This window comes from Triticum aestivum, chromosome 1B, assembly GCF_018294505.1.
Source record: "Triticum aestivum cultivar Chinese Spring chromosome 1B, IWGSC CS RefSeq v2.1, whole genome shotgun sequence".
NCBI classification, from domain to species: Eukaryota; Viridiplantae; Streptophyta; class Magnoliopsida; order Poales; family Poaceae; genus Triticum; species Triticum aestivum.
In genome coordinates, this window is record NC_057795.1 from 276,821,681 (window position 1) to 276,844,578 (window position 22,898).

Sequence of the window (22,898 nt, forward strand, 5' to 3'; positions counted from 1 at the left end):
TAGGTGGTGATGAACTTGGGCAAGAGGACCCTGCCTGTAATATGGTTCAATGTCAAACACTGGCTCTTCCTGCTCGCTCTTAATGATCATGTTGTGCAAGATGACACATCAAATCATGATCTCCCACATTTGATCATTTGACCAGGTTTGAGCGGGGTACCGGACAACAGCAAATCAAGATTGGAGCACACCAAATGCCCGCTGGACATCCTTCCTGCAAGCCTCCTAAACCTACACAAAGTGAGAGTTCTTGCCTCCTAGCACAGGGTTTGAGATAGTCTTCACAAATGTGGACCATATCAGATAGATGCCATATGCTAAGTAGTATCCCTCATTGTAGTGCCGCCCATTGACCTCGAAGTTCACCGGAGGAGAATGACCTTCAACAAGCTTGACAAAGACAGGGGAGCACTGCAGTACGTTGATGTCACTGTGAGTTCGTGGCATACCAAAGAAGTGAGGTCGTCTGTGGCCACTGCCTCAAGTACCACACTGCAATCATCTTTGGCCAAGTAAATGGACAGTTTTTCCATTTCCAGTGCATGCAGTCGATGCTTCCAAGTATCCCAAGAAATCCTCTTGCTGCATTTTGTGGTAGGATTCGAGCAGTGTCTTCAGCATTAGGTGATCGCAAGTATTGTGGTCCAAACACTGCCACCACAGCCCTGCATAAAAACACTCAATTGTCATGGACTCGGCCATGCGCCCATAGTCTTCGAGTGAATCATCGGGAGCTCCGTATGAAGCATCCTCATAGCTGTTGTGCACTTCTGGAGTGAGGTGAATTCAAGTGTGCCAGTGCAATCCTTCTTGCACTTGAAGTAGCTGTCGACCTCCCGGATGGAATTCACAATCCTGAGAAAGAGCTTTCAGCTCATTTGATAATGGCGCCGAAATACTTTGTCGCCGTGTAGTGGAGCATCGGCGAAGTAGTTGGAGTAGAGCAAGCAATAGCCTTCCAGTCGATGCCTCCGCTTCGCCTTCAGCCGGCCCGGCGCCGAACCACCTCGCCGCGGCTTTGCATTGCTCGCGAGCATGCTGGCCAGGGCGGCGACGACCATGAGATGCTCTTCGTCCTGGGCGTTGGCATCGGCTTCCTCCTCCAGCAGCACCGCGAGCGCCTCCTCGTTGCCCGAGTCAATCACCGAGCAGACAAATCGCCGAACACCTGGCGGGCGTGGTAGGCGCGCAACCGCCAGTATCCCGCCTTGCGCGACTGGAACACCGAAAAGCTCGCCCAGGAACGGGGTGGAGGATGCCGCGGCAGAACCCTCTCTCTTTTCGGGTGGGGGAATGGCTTATCTAGCGGTGGTGGGGTGGTCGGCACCGGGATCAGCAAGGCGGCGGGAGGGCGTGCGTGCGCGGGGAGGGGGGGTGGGGGTGGGGGCGAAAAAAGTCGCGCCGGGGGCTTTTGGGGGCGCGGCTGGAGATGCTCTAAGGGCGTGTTTGGTTGCCCACATCGAGCCCAACCAGGCCTGCGCGGGAAGGGAGAGGCCTGTTTGGTTGCCTGGTTTTCCTGTTGGGTCTGCATCACACGCTTCTCAAAGCAGCCCAGTGCCTAGCTCGCTGGAAACCCTCGGATCGGCAGTTTCTGCGAGCCAGGCTGAGTGCGGTGCGAGGCCGCACGGGCGGGAGCGAGGCAAGGGCGAGGGGGGATGGCGGGAGATGGAAATCTGGCGCGCCGTCCCGGTGCCAAATTAGCCTCACCCCTTTCACTCGCTCACCCATAGTCACTACCCCCCTTTCTTCGCTACTGCCTCACCACCGGCTGCGGCTGCAATTTCAGATCTGCGCTATAGGCAGCGGCGGCGGAAGAGGCGGCGGTGTTTGCGGCGGATCTGGTACTCCCCTTGCTGTTGGCCACCATATGGTCGACCTAGTCTGTGCCATGGCTCCCCCTACGCCGTCCTCATCTCCGATGCCGGTAAGCAGCACCCCCTCCCCCCTTTGTTAGCTCAGTGGTTAGGCCTTTAAGCTAGGTGTAGGATCGATTTCCCACTGAACGAACCGTCGATGTCGACTAGGTTATGGACGCACAGATGAGGCTGATAATCCAGGCAGCAGCACTGATTAGTGTGATTCAGGCATGGGTCATGTTCATGCACCAGAGAGCTGTTCGTCATGCTGGGAGACCGTTGATCCGCTATGGTCCATTGTTTTCCTGGGAACAGGAGAGGATCCAAAATCTGAACTACATCTACAACTGCAATGACGTCGAGGCTTTGTGTATGCTTAGAATGAAAAGAGCACCATTTGACAGACTTGTCGAGACCTTCGGGAGCAGGGGCCTGTTACAAGATAGCATCAACATCAGTGTCGAAGAACAAGTGGCCATGTTCCTCCATGTTGTTGGCCATAACCAGAGGTTCAGGGTCATTCACAACACGTTCAGGAGATCAATGGAGACCATCTCTAGGTACTTCAAGCATGTGCTTTTTGCTGTTGGGGAGCTTAGAGGAGAGATGATCAGGAGACCATCTGGCCAGACTCCACCCAAGATTCACGGAAGCCCAAGATGGTATCCATACTTCAAGGTGAGCATTGACAATATACACTTTTCATGACTTGATATGCTTATATTGTCCAAGTTCAGCACTAACACAGGCTAGTGATGCCATTTTCAGGATTGCATTGGGGCAATAGATGGTACTCATGTCATTGCCAGAGTTCCTAGGTCACAGTCTGCAGCATACAGGGGGAGGAAGCACTACACAAGCCAGAATGTGCTTGCTGCTGTTGACTTTGATCTAAAGTTCACATATGTGCTGGCTGGCTGGGAGGGATCAGCGCATGATGCAAACATTCTCACTGACAGCATGAGTCGACCTGATAGGATCAACATCCCCGACGACAAGTTCTACCTTGGAGATGCTGGCTATGCATGTCGGCCGGGTATTCTTCCACCCTTCAGGAAAACAAGGTACCATCTCAACGAGTTCTCTGGTAGGAACTTTTCTAGGACTGCACATGAGCTGTTTAATCTCAGACACTCCAGCCTTAGAGTAACTGTTGAGAGGGCATTTGGAGCTCTGAAGAATAGGTTTAAGATCCTGGATCAGAAGCCATTCCACCCATACTCCACTCAAGTTAAGCTAGTTCTTACTTGTTGCATTCTGCATAACTGGATCCTCCAGCGGGGCTTTGATGAACGCGTGCCTGAGGAGGAAGAGGTCGAGCCTGACGATGTTGTTAGCTCTGACCATGGTGTGGAGGCACTTGACAATGACGCTTGGAAGAACAAAAGATTGAAGTGGGCAGAGGCAATGTGGCTTAACAGAGGTCAATGCGGGATTTGAAGAAGAGGAAGCAGCAGCAGCAACATAAGCAGAAGAGGAAGATAAAGGGGAAGATGAAACAACAACACCGATGAACTATCCCCTATTTAGCCAATGGCTCTTAATAATTTGAACTGCCATTTGATTGTAGTTAGGATGAACTGTCATTTATTTAACTAGCTGACACTATGTTCAGATTGTACGTGGTAAGGTCATCACTAGTTAGAAGTGGTGACAATACCTTATGCAGGTTGCAATCAAACACCATGTTACATGTGCACCTAATGCAACGCGGGCAATCAAATGCTGGGTTAAAAATGATTATCTCATGCAACTAGTAACATGCAGACAACCAAACTATATGCATGTGGATTTTTTAGCGTGCATTCCCTCGAACGAGCTCAGTAGAGCCAGCCTCGCCGGTCTAGGCTGAATCGGTAATGTAACCAACCACGCCCTAAACGAGCAGGCGGAAAGGGTGGTTCAGTTGCGTTCGCTCGATTGATCCAAAAAAAAAAGTTGCGTTCGCTCGATCGAGCAGCAGGGAAACAAGCCATGGAGAGCTCGCCGCCCACCATCACCGTCCAGGTGAAGTTCGCCGGCCGAACCATTCCGGTGGAACTCCCGACATCCGCCTCCACCGCGGAGCTGAAGCTCCTCCTCCAGCCGCTAACCAACGTTCTTCCCCGCGGCCAGAAACTCATCTGCAAAGGCACCGAATCCCAAACCCTTACCGCCTGAACGGGAATTTGCTTTGGGTTATCCCTTTTGCTTTTTCTCTTACTTTCCTTGCGATTCCAGGAAAAGTTCTTGCCGACGCCGCGAGTCTGAGCTCGATGCAGGTTGGGGACAGATCCAAGGTCATGCTCATCGCTTCGCAGGGTCTTCATCAGGGGGTAAATCACCTTGGTTTCTTCTCTAATCTGTTCTATCTCCCGTTATTTTCTTCAGATCTTTAGCAATGAACCTGCAGAAGTTCGATTTCAGTCATGTGCTTTTACCGAAAAAGGGTTTCCCCCGCTTTGTATTCCAAAGCAAACCACCATTGACACATCGCAATGCTGGGGCGAGCAGCACATCAAGCCCAAAGAAAGAGAAGAAGAAAAGGAGAAAAAACTAAAAACGGCAAAGATACAAGATACCAAAGGAGCCACTAACAAGACCCGAATGCACCAAGCACAAGCTTGAATATCGAAGCCCTCGGCGAACAGGAGCCAACACACGCCGCGGCTGAGCCGAGGTAGATCCCGCTGCAGGAGGATTGTCACGCTCCGTCATCCCCCTTGAGCTAAGCCATCCGGTCCGCCATCCGTCTCTACCTCCGAAGAGAGCCCCCTGCCCTCTAGTCCTGGATCGGAGGACACTACGCCGTCGACAGGCAGAGTCGCTCACCCCTGAGCTCGCATGACCAGGACCAACAGGTTGCCGGGAGGGGACGCCAAACACAACTACCGCACCAGGCAGCCGCACCACTGAGCATCACCAACGCCGCGCGCCGGCGCCAACTTCAACCGCAAGTGGCCGAGCATGGACACCACTGACGATATCCGGCAGCCACCCCCCGTGCCAAGGCCTCGACCACCACTCGCCGCACCAAGGTGGTGTCTTCAAGAAGAAAAACGACGCCGGAGCGCCGTCACCACCCAATCCGGAGATTTGGGGCTTTCACCCGGGACGAGGAAGGAAGGGCGAGGGGGGGATTGCGAAGCCGCCTTCAAGAAGGGGAACGACGCCGGAGCGCCGCCGGCATCGTGGCCGCAGCGAACAGCCAAGGGGTTCCCCCCAATCCATCCCCCGAGAGGAAGCACCATCGCCAGATCTGCTCCAAGGGCAAACGGGGAATCCCCAGGAGCCAGCCACGCTCGCCGCCGATCCGCCGCCCAAGCGGCCAGGAGCGGCGCTCCCCGCATCTGCATCAGCCACCCGCCGAAGGGGGGCCGACGCCGCTCCACCAGTGGCCGCCGCCACCACGCCAGGCGCAACCGCGCGGAATTTTTGGTTACTCGAAAGTCAATACGGACCGGAATTTTTTGTTATGCTCAACGTTAGTAGGATGAGGAGCTTGATTTTCATTCATTCTTCAGTTTGATGCCCTCACCTTTGAATCATTGGGGTTTTCTGATGTTTAGGGGAAATTTCTGCGAAGTCATAGTTCCTGCCATGTCACCACATGGCAATGCTGAAATTTCATTAGGAGTCGATTGTAAAAGCATGTCATACATGTTATCTATGGAGTAGTTTGTCACAATCAACTTACCTGTGCACTACTTTTCACAGGAAGGCCCCATCACTAAGAATAGCAGTGGTCTTGCAGCAAGTGCAAAAAGAACCTCAAATGTTAAGGATAATCAAACACTAAAACCGGAGATTATCAGCAAAAGCCGAGCGGAGCGTTGGAAAATAACAGGTGTCATTGCTTTATCTGGTTCCAGCTTGAAGGTATCTGATTCAACTTGTTTCAGTATCTTTGCAAATTCAAAGCAACATATAATAGCTGTGATTTGACGTTTATCAAACTTCAGTAACTGCCTTTCTATGAAAAAAGTGGAAGTTCCCGTGTCAATTAACGGTGCGTTAATACAATCAGTGGTTAATAGTTGTTTTTGTGTTGAGTAGAGCCCAGACGAAATATTGAAAGAAGTCCTGACATAAGGTTCTTTTCATGTTGGTAGACTGACTTGAGGTATATACCGTCTATTGTGCTAGTTGCCGCGCGTTGCTATTGGAATTGCTTGCAATATATTTCGATTTGGATTAATATTATAAGAACTAAACTGAAAGTACATATAATTATTTTATAATTATAAACTATTTATTGAATATAAATAGCATAAATATAATTAAAAAAATTGAGCCTTTTTGCATGCATGGTTGCATGTTGAGATAAATATGTTAGTGTGGATCACCTACTTTTTTTTTTGAGGGAGTGGATCACCTACTTAGTTATGTAGGATATGTGCAAATGTTACATTACCAGGTTCAACTCCATTCTCCAAGACACCACGTGATGAAGCAAGCCTTTTTTTAATCATCATGGAATGCTTTTATTCTATTGTTACACCGATGACCCGTCCTTTACCTCTTGCCTTCTGAATTACAAATTTTCTTTTATGTTTTGAATACCTAATTTTTCTCGTTGGTTGTAATTTGGGATGCAGGCAGTGCCTGAGGAAGTCTGGGACTGTGGCTCCTCCATACGAGTACTAGATGTCTGTAACAACTCAATTGAAGCAATTCCACAGAAAATTGCTGCCCTTAAATCATTAAATGTAATTGTTGTTTCCAAAAAAAATTCATTGATGGATTTCTTTATAAGGAGGTATAGTTGAAAATATCGTCATTTCATCGTGTAGAAATTGTTGCTAACCGCCAATGACATATCTGATGGGGGCATCAGCTGGGAAGGTCTATCATGTGTTGATACATTAACAGTTTTATCTTTAAGCCAAAATCGGTAGGTCTGAATTTTCAAATCCTGTTGTGTTATTCATACTGTGAATATTTGTTATGCTGCAAGTGGACACGAACAATCTTGAGTCATTTATAATCTCCTGAAAATTATTACATTCCCCCATCTTGTATATGTTTGCTGCTACCACCCACTTGTGAAAGTTGCTCCTATTTCATATATATCTTTTTGACTCGCCAACTGTTATGACCGGCATATTAGGGGCTTAGCCCAGTTAGTTGTGGCCCAGTTTATCTTATCGTTATTAGGGGCTTAGCCCAATTATCTTATTAGGAGGATTATATAAACTCGTGTAAGGACCCGTTTTGGGATTAAGCAAGAAGCAATCATATTTGCTCGGCTTCCTTAGGGAGCCGGGAGACCTAACCCTAGCCGCCGCCCCAGCGCTGGCGACCATGCCTTCCTCCACGCCATCCCTCCTTCCACCCCTACAACCTGAGACCACGCCCTGGTAGGGATCTGGTTCCTACCAATTTGGTATTAGAGCCGGTGCTGGTCACCTCCGCCGCGCCCGTCCCCGTCATCTTCACCCCGGAGGAGATGACGGCTGCCATCCGGGATCTCACCCGGGCGGTCACGGGCATCTACACGTTCCCCGCGAGATCCTATGGGCCGCAGCCGCATGTGCCCTTCGCCACCGCCCCGTCGCTGCAGCAGCCCCGTCCTCGGCGACCCTCGTCGCCGCCGCCATGCAGCAGCTGCTGTGGCAGCCGCCACCAGCGAAGAACCCCGGCGCCTCCACCATGCAGCAGGGGCAACAGCTGCAGCCGCCGCCACCGGCAACCGCGGCCTTGGGCATCCCAACGACGGGCCCGGGGCTGCCCATCCACCAGGTCCGGTTTCCCCCGTCGCCGTCTTCGTTACCGGCCTAGCTCGCTGGGTCCCTTGAGCCGGTCTACACGACGGCCTCATCGGGCCGCACGTGCTGCCACCGCCGGCGACGCACCCGACCATGCAGTTTGGCGGGTCCTCGGGCTACGCCGAGCACTTCGCCAGCGTCGACGGGCCCCTGTTCCAGGGCGGCACCCTGATGCCTGCCTACTCGGACCCGTCATCCTCGCTGCACCGTGTTGATGAGGCGCACCCGCCCGTCGTCCACATCCAGACGCCGCCGAGATTCTCCAAGCTGGAGTTCGCGACCTACGACGGCACGTCGACCCCCTGAATTGGCTCAACCAATGCGACCAATTTTTCAGGGGACAGCGCACACTCGCATCCGACCGCACCTGGATCGCCTCGTATCATCTCCGAGGAGCCGCACAGATGTGGTACTACGCCCTCGAACAGGACGAAGGCGGCATGCCACCATGGGAGCGCTTTCGCGATTTGTGCCTCTTGCACTTCGGTCCGCCTATACGGGAGCCGTCTGGCGGAGCTTGGGCGTCTTCCGTTCCTCACCTCGGTGCAAGACTTCGCCGACCGCTTCCAGGCACTGGCGTGCCATGCCCCCGGTGTTTCGGCTCGTTAGTGGGCTGAGCTCTTCGTCGGCGGCCTACCGGACCACATCCGCGTGGACGTGGAGATGCGCGGGCCACAGGTCCTCCAGACGGCCATGTACTACGCCCACGCGTTCGAGCGTCGCGCAGTGGCCATCCAGTAGGAGCCACCGCCCCGGGCCGCTGGGCTGCCACCCTGGCCGGAAGTTCCCGCGCGGGGTCGGCCTGCCGAGGCTTCCGCGGCGCCCCTTGCCACGGCTGCGGCACACCCGTTCCACCGGCTCACCCCGGCCGAGCAACTCGAGCGTCGCCGCCAAGGGTTGTGCTTCAACTGCGACGAGCCCTACGTACCGGGCCACGTCTGCCCACGACTCTTCTACCTGGAGGCTGCAGACTACATTGCGGAGGACCCCGCCGCTGCCGGGCTCGGCGACCAGCCCGCCCCAGTTGACGCGGAGGTGTTTGGCGACCGTTGATCTTCCCCGCCTTCCAGCTCGAGGACGAGCTGTTTGTGCAGGCGGGGAGAGATGTTATGACCGGCATATATATTAGGGGCTTAGCCCAGTTAGTCGTGGCCCAGTTTATCTTATCGTTATTAGGGGCTTAGCCCAATATCTTATTAGAAGGATTATATAAACTCGTGTAAGGACCCATTTTGGGATTAAGCAAGAAGCAATCATATTTGCTCGGCTTCCTTAGGGAGCCGGGAGACCTAACCCTAGCCGCCGCCCCTGCTCTCTCTCTCTCTCTCTCTCTCTCTCTCTTTCTCTCTCTCTCTCTCTCTCTCTCTCTCTCGCACGCGCGCGCACGCAACGACGGCGCCCAAGCGCCGGCGACCACGCCTTCCTCCACGCCATCCCTCCTTCCACCCCTACAACCTGAGACCACACCCTGGTAGGGATCTAGTTCCTACCACCAACTCTTACCATTGATTGAGAGCAACCAATGTTTGACACAAAACTGAAACATGCAGAATGCATTAATTGAAATAACATTGGAAGAATGTATTTTATAATCCAGTAGCTTGGTTTTTCTCGAATCATCTTTGATGGAATCCTGTAGTTTCATAATCATCTGGTGCAGTTTGTGTATCTATCTAATAAGTTTCGTGGTTAATGGGACAATTAAAAGTAATTATTTTAGTTTGGGTTATGAAATAACCACTGCATTCTTGTTCATGATCTGGCTCTTCGTTAATACCTATTTAAAGAATTTGTCACTGGGCTTTGCTCCTACTCTCGAGATGTATGTGCAAATTTACCTGCCAATAGAAAGGTTCATAGTTCTCATTTGAACAAAATACCTCTATTGCATTGACTTTTGTCTGGAAGACTAAACAACCTGATCTTTGTATGTTTTGACAAGCATCTTTGGTACTCAGGATCACAAGATGCTTCAGTTTATAACCTTTTTCATTATATTGCAGATTGGTCACTTTACCTCCGAGTTTGGGCACATTGACTTTTCTACGTGAACTTCGCATTGCAAATAACATGCTTGGCAGCCTACCTGTTGAAATAGGTTTGCTGAAGCAGCTAGAGATTCTTATAGCAAATAATAATAGGTAGTGTGTGCTAAACTTGCCACTTACTAGACTTGCAGTACCCTCAGTGATGTTATCTGATGTTTTGATATGCTAACATCAGTATTCACATGTTTTACTTATGTATATGCCTGCTTACTACTCCCTCCGTCCCAAAATTCTTGTCTTAAATTTGTCTAAATACGGATGTATCGAGTCACGTTTTAGTATTAGATACATCCGTATCTAGACGAATCTAAGACAAGAATTTTGGGACGGAGGGAGTACTAAATAGATGTTGTATATTAAATTTGGGAAGTAATACGAGGTTACTGGGAAGAGGGACGTGCTGTATGCTAAATTCTTAATTTTCTGCTGTTCTGTAGTACATCAGTATTCACACTTTTTACTTATGTATATGCCTGCTTACTACAGATAGATGCTGTATATTAAATTTGGGAAGTAATATGAGGTTACTGGGAAGAGGGACGATCTATATGCTAAATTCTTAATTTTCTGCTGTTCTCATTGTAGTTTATAGGATTAGAATGAAGGGGAAAAACATGAGCTTTCGTGGTGGCAGTTTGATAATTTTTTAATAGTCGTTGCATCTTGTAAGTTGCTCTGCAATAGAATGTTCTATGAACATTCTATTGTTCTATGAATATTCTATTGTTCTTAAATGTTGTCATGTGTTATACTTGTAGCATCCAATGGAAATTATGGTGGTACTGTTTGATCTGAAAATTGAAAGGTATCCTGATCTTTCACACTACATCATTTTGATTTGTTAACAGGATAACTTCGCTGCCTTCCTCTATAGGCGATTGTGAATCTCTCTTTGAGGTGTGTGCTTTCTCTTCTCTCTTTCTCCAGTGAAGCACCCACCTATCCTAGCATACAGTGATCCTTCGAAGCAAACGCCTCATGAACTCTTCTGAGCTTTGCAGTTGGCAGTTTTAGTTCACCAAAGTTTTGACTTCATCAGGTGGACTTATCATCAAATCTTTTAGCCGAACTACCAAAGGCTTGCGGAAACCTTCACAATCTGAAGGTATGTGCCTAACCGCCTATACCTACATGGGAAGATGCATTCCCAATCACTGGCTATATATATGTGTATTACTAAAATGTACTCCTACTATGAAATAAAACTCTGAAGGGGCTTACCACAACATCTGAGTTAAATGTCACAACAATAAATGTCCAATCGTGATGACTCTAAAAATGCAGATGCTTAATTGAATGCAGTAATTATTCTTGTGCATAACATAATAGCACAACAAAGTCAACCGTTATTGATGTGAATTATTCCTTCATGATGTTTTTGATCTCACAACTCCACCTATGTCTTCTAGGCATAGCCGGTCCCAAGCCCGGGTAAAGGAGGAGGGTTGTGATAGGCTTGGCGAGCCAACGTAAAAACTAGCCAGTCCCATAGGTATGAAACCCATTTGAGCGAGAGTAGTACTAGGATGGGTGACCTCCTGGGAAGTCCTCGTAAAAGGGTTTCATATCTAAGGGTTGTGATAGGCTTGGCGAGCCAACAAAAAAACTAGCCAGTTTTTTGGGTATGAAACCCATTTGGGCGAGAGTAGTACTAGGATGGGTGACCTCCTGGGAAGTCCTCGTGAAAGGGTTTCATATCTAGCCTACCCCAACTTGTTTGGGATAAAAGGCTTCAAGATCAATCGATGTTTTTGATCTCACGTAGGCTGAGCATGTGAGTTAACTCTTTGTTTCTTACAGAATCATTCACTAAACTCTTGTTTAATTACTTGAGAGTCGAGAAAGTCATAAATGTTTAGGCTTTGGTGATACTGCATGATATATTTACTAAATTAGTGCATGGAATGGACGACTAGTTTTGTTTTATTCGGTCAATACTTGCTATCTTCTGGTGAAAACAGAAAATTATTTGTCTCTTGTCTCTTGTGTAACCGTGTTGCACATTTCTATTCTCTATTTGCTCGCCTCTTCTTTTTAATCTTGGCGACATTTATACTGAAGAGAACATACCGTACTATTCGATGTTTGTAAGAAGTTACTTCCAACAGACTCTGCATCTAAGGAACAATGGCCTTAATTCCCTACCGCCAACTTTATTCAAGAAGTGCTGGCGGCTTACTACACTTGATCTCCATGGCACTGGAATCACAAATGACATTCTTCGACAGGTATAAGTTCACAGAAAGGTTGAAACCTTCACACATAGGTAGTTTTGTTTGTTATCATCATCACTCCAGTGGAATTAAGATGGCTATATACATACATTTTTTCTGACCGAATACATACTTACATTTGGAATAGGAAAATTCAGTTTCACCATCCAAGCTCTGTTTGTTTCTGCAATCTCTCTTACTGCTGCTTTCTATAGCTGGGTTCGCCCTGGGACACTTCCACATAATATAGTTTCCATGTTTATACCACTTGTTGATAAGTACACTATTTGTTCTATATCGATGCTATTTCTTACATTTTAACTGAAATATGATTAAATCCTCTACCGTACTGCCTGTTTGGCCTTGGCTCTGACGTAGATATTTTATGGTGGTAATGTTATTTTACTTTATACGAGCAGATGGAGGGCTGGGAGGAGTTTGATGAACGTAGGCGGCAGAAGTATCAAAAGCAGCTGGATTTTCGTGTGGGATCATCAGGTGTTTTCGACGAGGGTGCGGATGATGATAACCGGCATGCATAAGTGTTTCTTATTACAGACAGGGTTTTGCGCTTCCAATATTGTCCCAGAATTATTCTAGAATTGAACACAGACACGGAGCTGATATTATTCCTCACATTTTGGTTGTGTATTTGTTTATTCCTCTCATTTCATTACATTTTAGTGCCAAGTGATGAAAAGTGGTGGCTACCTGTTAAACATTATCAGAGCATTTGCATCCCCAGCATTCATAACTTATCAAGAACTTTCAAGATTTCTTTAGAAACACTAGAAGATTGCCTATGCGTTGCAACCGTGATTGGAATTTTTCTAGTACTTTAATTATCTGCCCATATTAACCTGATTGTGTAAAAAATATTATTTTATTTGGTAAGCACTTATTGGCTTATGAAAGAAAGAATAATTTTGTTTGGTAAGTTAATAATAGGTGGATGCAGTTAAGGCAGTTTCAGGAAAATTCATGTAAAAAGACTTGAGATGAGACAAAAAGAATCAAAACGGGAGAGTGAGGGGAGAATGGATGTAAGATTGGACGAAGCATAAGCGGATGACAGAACACAAATATTTTTTAACGCAATAAGATAACCATGCCGAACAAATCTTAATGTAAAAATGGACAAAATAAAATAGGATTATGTTTTGGTTATAAAATACTTATATACATTATGTCATTATTTAAACTGACAAAAATAGATGTGCCCATTGATCTGTTTTACTACTAGTTTACCAAAGATAAGAGATTTAAACTGCCAAAACATCTTACATTTATAAATAAATTGTTTACAGAGCATGAATTTATTGCTATTTGTTGGATTACAAAAGATGTCTAACCGGCGTTAGGTTTTACCCTAAAAAACCAATTTGTTGGGTGATCATGAATTTAGTGCTATACAATAGCTTGATCTGATTTATTGGGTTATCAAAAATCATTTTTGTGAAAACCGGATTGACATGGAAATCCGGAAAAAATGATGAAGGGTGGAAGGAGAGACGAATAGTGGTGGTGAGAAAAATTAACGTAAGGTGGAACATGTATCAAGTCTAGACTTGAATTCGGGTGGGTAGATTTTACTGCAAGGAGTTACTTCACCAGAACTTTTCAGATGCTTCCAAATGATTACCGATTGTCTATTTGATTATTCTAATCTTGTAGACGAAGGATGCTGTGTATTGTCCATCGGCGGTGAATTTCCATGTGATCTTATCAACCTCATTTGTGCCAAGCTCAGTTTTCGCTTATCTTAGTCCAAATGATGACGAATTCGTTCACGTGGGCGACCGTGAGGCCATCCGCTGTCCTAATCTGTGCAATGAACAACACTGTTATTGTTTGAACTTGTTTCGTCGTCATACCCGGAGAAGCAGTGGCCGTGACTCATGCAATCAACTCGACATGAAAAAGTTGTCTTCGAGAACATGCCTTGTGGTCCAGCCATTCGAGCAAAATAAATGGCTACCAAAATGAGCAAACGAATGTCTAAGGGTATATCCTGAAATAAAACCATTTCAACAAACAAGAGCGGGAAACGCTACAGCAATGGGGTTGAGCACTAAAAGTCCATTTCCTCGTCTCCTCAGAGTCTCATCAAGCAACATCAATATCTGGCCAAACAGACGAATTCCCCATCAATCTACTCAATTTTCCATGTCTTCACCTGATATTCTTGTGTTCTTCGCATGCCGTTAAATTTCCCTCTTTCGCTGTCTAGTCGCCGGCTAGCGACACCTTAAAACTGAAGCTGTATTCAGTGAGTAGACCTAAAGCAATTCGATGTCAATTTCTCTTCTTGCACTCCAAAAGGTTTTCACCTACTCTGATAGCATACGATGTCAGACTACCAGTCTATGGTCAGCATTGTTCATAACTGTTCGGCACTGTAATTTGTTCGCTGTGGCCTGTGGGCAGCATTGCCGTTGCAACCCCTGGATGTTGTTCTCAGCAGTAGGTTTCGTTGTTTTGAAAACGAGGTCGCCAACGACCAGATTGGATCTGTCCTCTGATGACGACTAATCCTTGCCGCCGTCGCCGTCCAAGAAAACGTGCATCTTTCTTGGCCCTCTGAGAGCAATGCATTTGTTGCTTCTTATTGGCATACTTACTTTGAAGGTTAGCATTTCCGTGAGAAACATGCGATGTACAACCATACAATAATTCTCAAGTCCACTCTGCTTCCGAATTCTACCAGCAAAGGTCATATTTTATCTTACATACCTCGAGGCGCTCTACTCCAGCTTGCAAGCACGAAACCTCTGGCGGTCTTATCCTGCAATTGATCTATCAGTAAAAGCCACTATTATATTGCCTCAGTTTCTTTGACAAAATAGAATGAAAAGGCTGAAAATCTGACGTCAGATATATAGGCATGGCAATTTATATTGGCACGAGAATGACAAATTTAGTTTGCAAGCACGGCAATTTTCCGGTAAAAAATGAACTGAGATAAATTTGCCATTCTCGGCAATTAAACTTGCCATTCTTGACACGCACACAACTTACCATGAAAACGTACGTTTTGCCATGCCTAAAAATCAGGCGTTCACTGAATATCCGGATCCAAAGAAAAGTGTCATATCTTAAATAAACGAGGAAAACAATTATACTACTATCATAAGCACATCACACATCTGTTGTTTGCACATAAGCGTGCGCAGAGTATTCATGTGTTCGGTAGTGCCGTGGAGTTTCAAAAGAAGCGATATTTACATGTGGAAAAACCCGGTACTGTGTGTCTTCTTTTGTTTTGAAATAGTGCTATATGTTTGTGCATGCTTTTTCTGAAAAAACTTTTGATCTTTTCATTAAATATCATGGTAGTACAAAGAACACTAGAAATAACAAATTACATCCATGTCCAGACCACCTACCGATGACTACAACCATTAGAGCCAGCCAAAGGCGCGCCAACGTCATCGTTCCTCTTTCACTGGAGCTAGCCAAACCTTATTCTAGTAAATAGTCGGAAAGTCATCATGCTAAGGCCCAAAGGACCAAAGCACCAAAACAGCAACCGCCGCCGATGAAGAAAAGCATGGATCAAAAGGATCAAACCTGTAAGAGTATTGCAGTTTCCCCCTAGGCTCCTGCGACTAGGGTTTTTCTCCTCGGCGGTGATCCAATCGCCCCGAGTCCTTACTCCACCCACCTACGTACCCGCCGGCATCCGTCGAGCGGGCTCCGTTGTCTGCGCTTCGATGGCCTCCCTAGAGGATGCCATCTCGGCCACGAGCGGCGGCGCCTCGGCGACCGCTAACCCTAATCTGGAAGAGTTTTTCGACCAGCTAGATCTCAATGAGGAAGAGTTCAATGATGTGGAAATTGACGAGGATGATCCGGTGATCAAGGAAAGCATCCGGTGGCTTGCCCTCGCGAGGGTGCACACCGAGAAAAATTTCTCTCCATCGGCTTTCTACAAGGACATGAGGGCCGCTTGGAACCCTGCGCAATTGGTGAGATTCAGACCGGTTGGTCCTAATAGATTTGTTGTTCAAGCTTCCTGTTTGGGTGATTGGGAACGCATCATGGGGCAAGGGCCATGGATCTTCCGTAACATGGCAGTACTACTATGTCCGTATGATGGGTTCAGTAGGGCTGATGAAGTCGTGTTCGATCATATGCCAATCTGGCTACAGATCCACAAGCTGCCTGACCCTTTTTGCAAAGAAAACATCGTAGAGAAATTGTTGAAGGGTGCGGGGGAAATAATGGAGATGCGTCTGAACGGGAACACCCATGGGGATTACGTAAGAGTGAGGGTAAATCATGATATTCAAAAACCCCTTACGAAGTTTGTGAGCATTGTCCGAGCCAAGGAGCGCCAGGTATATTTGGTGCGCTACGAGAAATTGGCCCGTTTCTGCAAGGCGTGCGGTTTGATCAGTCATGATTATAAGGAGTGCGGTCTGGGAATTCATGATGCAACGAAGCTCAAGTACGGGGAGTGGCTGTATGCCGATGGCCCGAATAGCTACAGGTCCGATCTCAATAGTAGCAATCCGGCTGCTCCTCGTCGTCAGGGGAGGCCGAGTAGCCCGACAGGTACTCCAAGATCAGCTAAGCAAGATCAAGACCCGGAGACCAGAGATACAACTACGAGTCCTTTAAAGGGCAATGTGGCTAGGATGGAAGTGGACCGTGATGCTAGGAAGATGCTCATTATGGAGGATGAAACCGCTAGGGTATACAGGAAACCCAGTGCTCTGAAACCGGTCCTTGCCATTACCAATGGTAGTGGAACAGAGTTGGGATCAGCGAGCTCACCAACGAGTAGCACGTCAAGCTCCAAGCGTGCAAAGCTCGTTAAGGAAAACGTCACCAATGATACATCGGCGGCCTCCCTCGAGGAGGACCGCCGGACTCAATGAATGCCCTATCATGGAACTGCCGGGGGGAGGGGACCGCCGGACAGTTCGGGAGGTGTTGGCCCTCTCAAAAGCCAATAACCCCAAGCTAGTCTTCCTTTGCGAGACTAGACAAAGTTCTTCGAGGATTGAGAAGTTGCGATGGAGGCTTGGCCTCAAAGGTTTCCATGGTGTTGACAGTGACGGAAGAAGTGGAGGCTTAGCCCTTTTCTGGGATGAGTCGTTGGCTGTGACAATTTTGGATTCATGCGTTAGATATATTGATGTGAGGATCACAGAGGGGAGCACCGGTTTGACTTGGAGGTGCACCTTTGTGTATGGTGAACCGAGAGTGGAGAACAGGCACCGGATGTGGGATCATCTTTGCAGGCTTCGTGCTATTTCAACGAAACCATGGATGGTTTGTGGTGACTACAATGAAGTCCTATGGCAGCATGAGCACCTATCCCGATCCATGCGTGCTGAATCACAAATGGAGTCATTCAGGGATTGTCTGCAGGTGTGTGAGTTAGAGGACCTTGGTTTCTGCGGCTTTCCAATTACATACAGTAATGGCCAAGCTCTAGGACGTCCAAGTCCCTTTGGACCGGGCATGCGCGGACGAAGCTTGGCGGGACTTGTTTCCGACGGCGCGGGTAACCCACCTCGCAACGTCGTGCTCTGACCATAGCCCCATCTTGATCCAGATGGAAGGGGTTCAGGAGAAGCGGCGTCGAGCGACTATGATGCGCTATGAAATCATGTGGGAAAGGGATCCCACACTGCCGGACACGGTTGCTAGGAGTTGGCATCAGCATCGTCCGATCGGCAACCTTGGCTCGGTGGCAAATTCGTTGAAGGAGATGATGAAGGATTTGAAACAGTGGAGCAGTACACATTTTGGTAATGTCATAAAAGATATCGAGTCGCTTCGTTCTCAGCTGGCGGAGTTGCAACTGTCTGGGGCTGACCGTGCTCTTATACGGTCGAAAATGAACCAGCTGGACGAGCTTCTCTACAGGGAGGAGATGCTGTGGCTCCAGCATTCCCGTATAGACTGGTTGAAGGAGGGTGAGCGCAACACAAAGTATCTACACCGCCGAGCAGTTTGGAGAGCTCGTTGAAATCTGATTCAGTGGCTACAAAAAGCAGATGGTACTTGGTGTAGCATCCCATCAGACATGGAGCGGATGGCGAACTCCTACTTCAAGGAGATTTTCACAAAAAATCCTACCTTGTCAGCAGGGGAAGTGCTTGAGTGTATAACCCCCAAGGTCACGGATGAGATGAACGAGTCACTTTGTAAACCGTATACTGAAACAGAAATTTTGGATGCCCTTTTTCAGATCGGGCCATTAAAAGCCCCGGGGTGTGATGGTTTCCCAGCAAGATTTTATCAGCGAAACTGGGCAACCTTAAAGGTGGATATTGTGGCGGTAGTGCAGGATTTTTTCATCACTGGCATTATGCCGGATGGAGTTAATGACACGGCGATCGTACTGATTCCAAAAGTTCCCCATCCAGAGGAGTTAAAGGACTTCAGACCGATTAGTCTGTGTAACGTGGTGTATAAGGTTGCTTCTAAATGCATGGTGAATAGACTTCGACCTCTCCTGGCTGGACTCGTTTCCGAAAACCAAAGCGCCTTTATTCCAGGGAGGCTCATATCTGACAATTCCATCATTGCATTCGAGTGTCTTCATCATATCCAGACAGCAAAAAGCAATTCACCCGCCTTATGTGCCTATAAGCTTGATCTATCCAAGGCCTATGATCGGGTGGATTGGGAATTCTTGGAGAAGGCTTTAGCTAAATGGGGCTTTTCTCAGGTCTGGATTTTTCGTGTGATGGCATGTGTGTCTTCGGTGAAATATTCGGCAAAGTTTAATGGCAAGTTATTGGAGGCGTTCACCCCCTCCAGGGGGCTCCGCCAAGGTGATCCGCTGTCCCCCTTTCTCTTCCTTTTTGTAGCTGATGCTCTTTCTTCTCTCATAAAGAAAGCTACAAGGGAGGATGATCTCCAGGGGGTCAAAATAAGTAGAAGTGCTCCAGAGATTTCTCATCTTCTGTTTGCGGACGATTCTCTTCTGTTTTTCCTTGCGACAGAGCAGTAGGCAACTTTGGTAAAAGGCTTGTTGAACACGTATGCATCGGCGACGGGGCAGCTCATCAATCCGTCGAAGTGTTCCATCCTTTTTTCGAATCATTGTCAGCCCAATGTTATACAGAAAGTGAAGAATGTGTTGGAGATCACGCAAGAGGTTTTTGAACCTAAATACCTGGGCTTGCCAGTCCCTGAAGGAAGAATGCACAAAGGTAGATTTAAAACTACTCAAGATCGGTTGCGGAAGAGGCTTGTGGATTGGAGCGAACAGTATATGTCCTCGGGCAATAAAGAGGTTCTCATCAAAGCCGTTGCCCAGGTCATTCCTACTTATGTGATGAGCGTGTTCAAGCTTCCAGCATCGGTTTGCGACGAACTCACGCGTATGATCCGCCAATATTGGTGGGGTGTTGAGAAGGGAAAAAGGAAGATGGCATGGATGAGTTGGGATAAGCTGAGGCTCCCTAAGTCCATGGGGGGCATGGGTTTCCGTGACACGAGATCGTTTAACCAAGCCTTGTTAGCCAAACAAGCGTGGAGGCTTCTGGATTCTCCCGAAAGCTTATGCTCAAGATTGTTAAAGGCTAAGTACTTCCCACATGGCCAGTTATTGGACACTGTTTTCCCCAATAGTGGTTCGAAGGTGTGGAAGGGAATTCTACACGGGCTTGAGCTGGTTAAGAAAGGGACAATTTGGCGTGTGGGAGATGGTGCATCGATTCGTACGTGGAGGGATCCTTGGATCCCGAGACCTGACTCGTTCAGACCAATTACTCCCAAAGGTAACTGCCGACTAAACCGTGTGTCGGATTTCCTGGATATAAACGGGGCTTGGCGTGTGGACAGACTGAATGAGTCTTTCTGGCCTATGGATGTGGTGCATATCCTGAAGATTAGAACACCCCCCCGGCAGCGCAGTGATTTTCTGTCCTGGTTCCCGGAAAAAAGCGGTCTATTTTCGGTAAGGAGTGCTTACAGACTTGCAACCTAGGCACACAATTCTGTCTTCACCAACGGTTCATCCAGTACTAATCCGAACGGGAAGCGCTCCTTGTGGAACCTCGTCTGGAAGTCTGATGTACCACAAAAGATGAAGATCACCACTTGGCGGGTTGTTACAGGTACACTGGCTACACAAAAGTGCAAACATCGGTGACACTTGCCAACGCGATCAACATGTGCTCATTGTGGCGTTGAGGAAGAGTGCACGTACCATGCGCTGATTGTATGTACGCATGCAAGGACTCTCTGGGTGAACATGCGTCGCCGGTGGCCATTACCAACTGATGATATGCTCCTTAATTCTGGAAAGGAATGGTTTTTGTCCTTGTTGAGCAAATGCACTGCTGATGTAAGGGACATGCTAATTATGTTGGTGTGGAGGATTTGGCAGATGCGGAATGATTTGATGCATGGGAATGATAGTACGTCAGTCCTTGCTAATGTTGGACAGTTACTACAAGTCGATCAAGCTGGCGGGTAGATACTCCACTGATGAGATCATAAAAGGCAAGATGACTATCCTAGAGGCGCCACCCAACGTGCGTGCTGATCGGCCGCTCACAGCTCCCTGGCCGGCGCCTGCAGTGGGGATGGTGGCGCTTTCAGTGGATGGTTCCTTCCAGCATGAAGATGGTACTGCGGCAGCGGGTATGGTCCTAAGGAATCCGGATGGTACAATTATCTTCGCAGCGTATCGCTTTATCTTTCACTGCAACGACTCGCTGGAGGCGGAACTACATGCGTTGATGCAAGGTATGGCGCTAGCTATACAACACTCGGACCTCCCGGTGGTGGTGCAGTCGGACTCCTTGGAGGCCTTGTCCAGTCTTTCCAATAATGCTCTTTGTAAATCAGCTTATGGCCACCTTGTGCTGGAGATTAAGGATCTGTTTGGTAATAGGGAGTTTTTTCCTTTGAAGATTTCTCGTTTTCAGAATAGAGTTGCCGATCGTCTGGCCCATTATAGCCGCACGGAGCGTACTACTGCTGTGTGGTTGGGTTCAGTACCACCGTGTATTGAGGATTTGTGGCCTCAAGATTGTAACTCTAACATTTTGCAATAAAAACTCCCTTTACCCCCGCAAAAAAAGGATCAAACCTGTAGATACACAAACACGGATGAACGAGGACAAACAGCGACCGAATCTTGCGAGATCCAACGGAGACATACCTCTTCATGCCTTTCGACGACACTAGTCGCACCGCTGGGACGGGGGCTAGGCGAAGAGAATTTTACTTCATCTTTAGGAAGCCGTTACCTCCTCATCTTCCTAAGCAGGACACAAACCTTAAACAAAATTTTAAAACACATAAGAATGAAGCAGGAGCCCTCTCATCGCCAAGGGACGGGATCCACCGCGCCCCCATGGTCCTGAGGCTACATGAGGCATGGTAGATCGATGATGACACCAATGATAGGTGTGAAAACCCCGGTTGTTGGAGTCGCTCGTGGTGAGGAGAGTTGATAACATACAAGACATCTAAGATAGGTTAGGTGTGTGCATGTTCTTGAGACCACATGGTGCTGACTATTGTGAGACTTGGGAGTCCCATTTTTTTAAACATGATTTCAAACTATTTCAAGTTGTCTATAAATTTTGATCCAAGGGCTGTAGACTATAGCGACCTCTTACATTCTAAGACGTAAGATTACTTCCAAAAAATGCAAGATTATTTTGTAGGCAAAAAATATATAATTTTGGTATTTTTGGGAAGGCACCCATTGCACAAATTAGCATCACCAACTTCGCCATATGCATTACCCAAGAATTTTCCGTGAATAAATACCCATCTTTATATACCCCGTGAAGAAAAAAGTCCATCATTGTATAAGCTCATCAAAATAAATACAAATTCCGCAATTCTTATGAAAAATTTCAACTTGTTTCTTAACTCCTTAGTTGTCCAGATCTACTGTAACATCCCATTTTTTTCAATTTGGATGTTATACATAGGTCATCATATGCATATCATATTTATTCTTGCATTTGTTTGAGATCCTAGAAATCTTAAGCAACTCAAGGACCCAAGGAGAGAGTTAGAGGTTTCACAAAAATCATATTTGAATTTATTTCAAATTTGAAGAAAGGATCAATTTAATTTTATTATTTTCCTCTCCAATTATTTCCAATGTTAAAAATAAAAGAGAGAAGATAATATGACTTCTTCAAATTAAGAGAAATATTGGAGAAAGAATTTTGAAATCACATTATGATTTTATTGGTACTGTATTTGCTATTTTATTTGAATTAGAAAAATATGTATTTTTGAAAATTGCATTCTTAGGCGAGAAAATGTTCACTTTGTTCTAATTTTTTTATTTAGATGGTGATTTTTTTGGCATTTTTAGATTTTTAATATATTTTATTAGGAATTTTTCTTTCGGGCGAAATTATTTAAAAAAACTTCGTCGCCCGACTGGGCCGAAGGCCGAGCCGAGCCAGGCCGGCCTAGCGCCGCCACTGACTTCGCCGACATGCCCAAGCCGGAGTCCTTCCCCGACTCCGACTCCGCCTCCCGCCGCCGCCTCGCCCTCCCTTATAAGCCGCACCCCGGGGCCCTTCCTGGAGCCCCGAGTCGCCACCGCCCTCGCCACCGCCGTCGCCGCCACCACCCGTCGCCCACGCCGCCATCGTCGTCACCTGCCGCCGCTGCCGTCTCGCCTACCGCCGCCGCCGTCTCGCCGGAGCCCTGCCTCGCCGTCGGAACCCGCCGTCTTCGAGAACCGGTAGAAAACCGCCCTGGTTCGCCGGTTCGTTTACGGTTTTTTTGGTTTTTGTTTTAGATCGGTTTTTATTTTTTTTAGGGTTTCTATTTAACGAACGTTCACTCGAACGTCTCTGCTCACGAACGTATTCGTTCGTTTGTCCCTGTTAGCGAACGTTCGTTCGTTACCGTTTTTCTTTTTAGTTTATTTTTAGCGAGGGACCTATCCGCAATTATTTTTATCGCGAATTAGCCCCTGATCTTTAAACTAGCATAACTTTTTACTCGTTTATCCAAATTAGATGAAACCAGTGCCTAAATCTTCGTATCATTCTGTTCTTCCAGTTAACCAACTTGAACATG

At 47.3% G+C, this 22,898-nt stretch overlaps 1 protein-coding gene across 2 annotated transcripts; it reads left to right on the forward strand.

Moving 5' to 3' along the window:
* Positions 1 to 3,681: 3,681 nt before the first annotated feature.
* LOC123119445 (plant intracellular Ras-group-related LRR protein 8) lies at positions 3,682 to 12,646 on the forward strand. 2 transcript variants are annotated; one of them, XM_044539254.1, is made up of 10 exons: positions 3,685 to 3,987; positions 4,077 to 4,171; positions 5,553 to 5,714; positions 6,434 to 6,544; positions 6,629 to 6,729; positions 9,607 to 9,744; positions 10,500 to 10,548; positions 10,691 to 10,756; positions 11,760 to 11,879; positions 12,284 to 12,646. In XM_044539254.1, the coding sequence occupies exons 1-10, from the start codon at positions 3,831 to 3,833 to the stop codon at positions 12,404 to 12,406; spliced, it is 1,122 nt and encodes a 373-aa protein (XP_044395189.1). In that variant the 5' UTR covers positions 3,685 to 3,830; the 3' UTR covers positions 12,407 to 12,646. The 2 variants fall into 2 exon arrangements, with proteins under 2 accessions (XP_044395196.1, XP_044395189.1); XM_044539261.1 differs by lacking the exon at positions 11,760 to 11,879 and having other exon boundaries at positions 3,682 to 3,987.
* Positions 12,647 to 22,898: the final 10,252 nt, after the last annotated feature.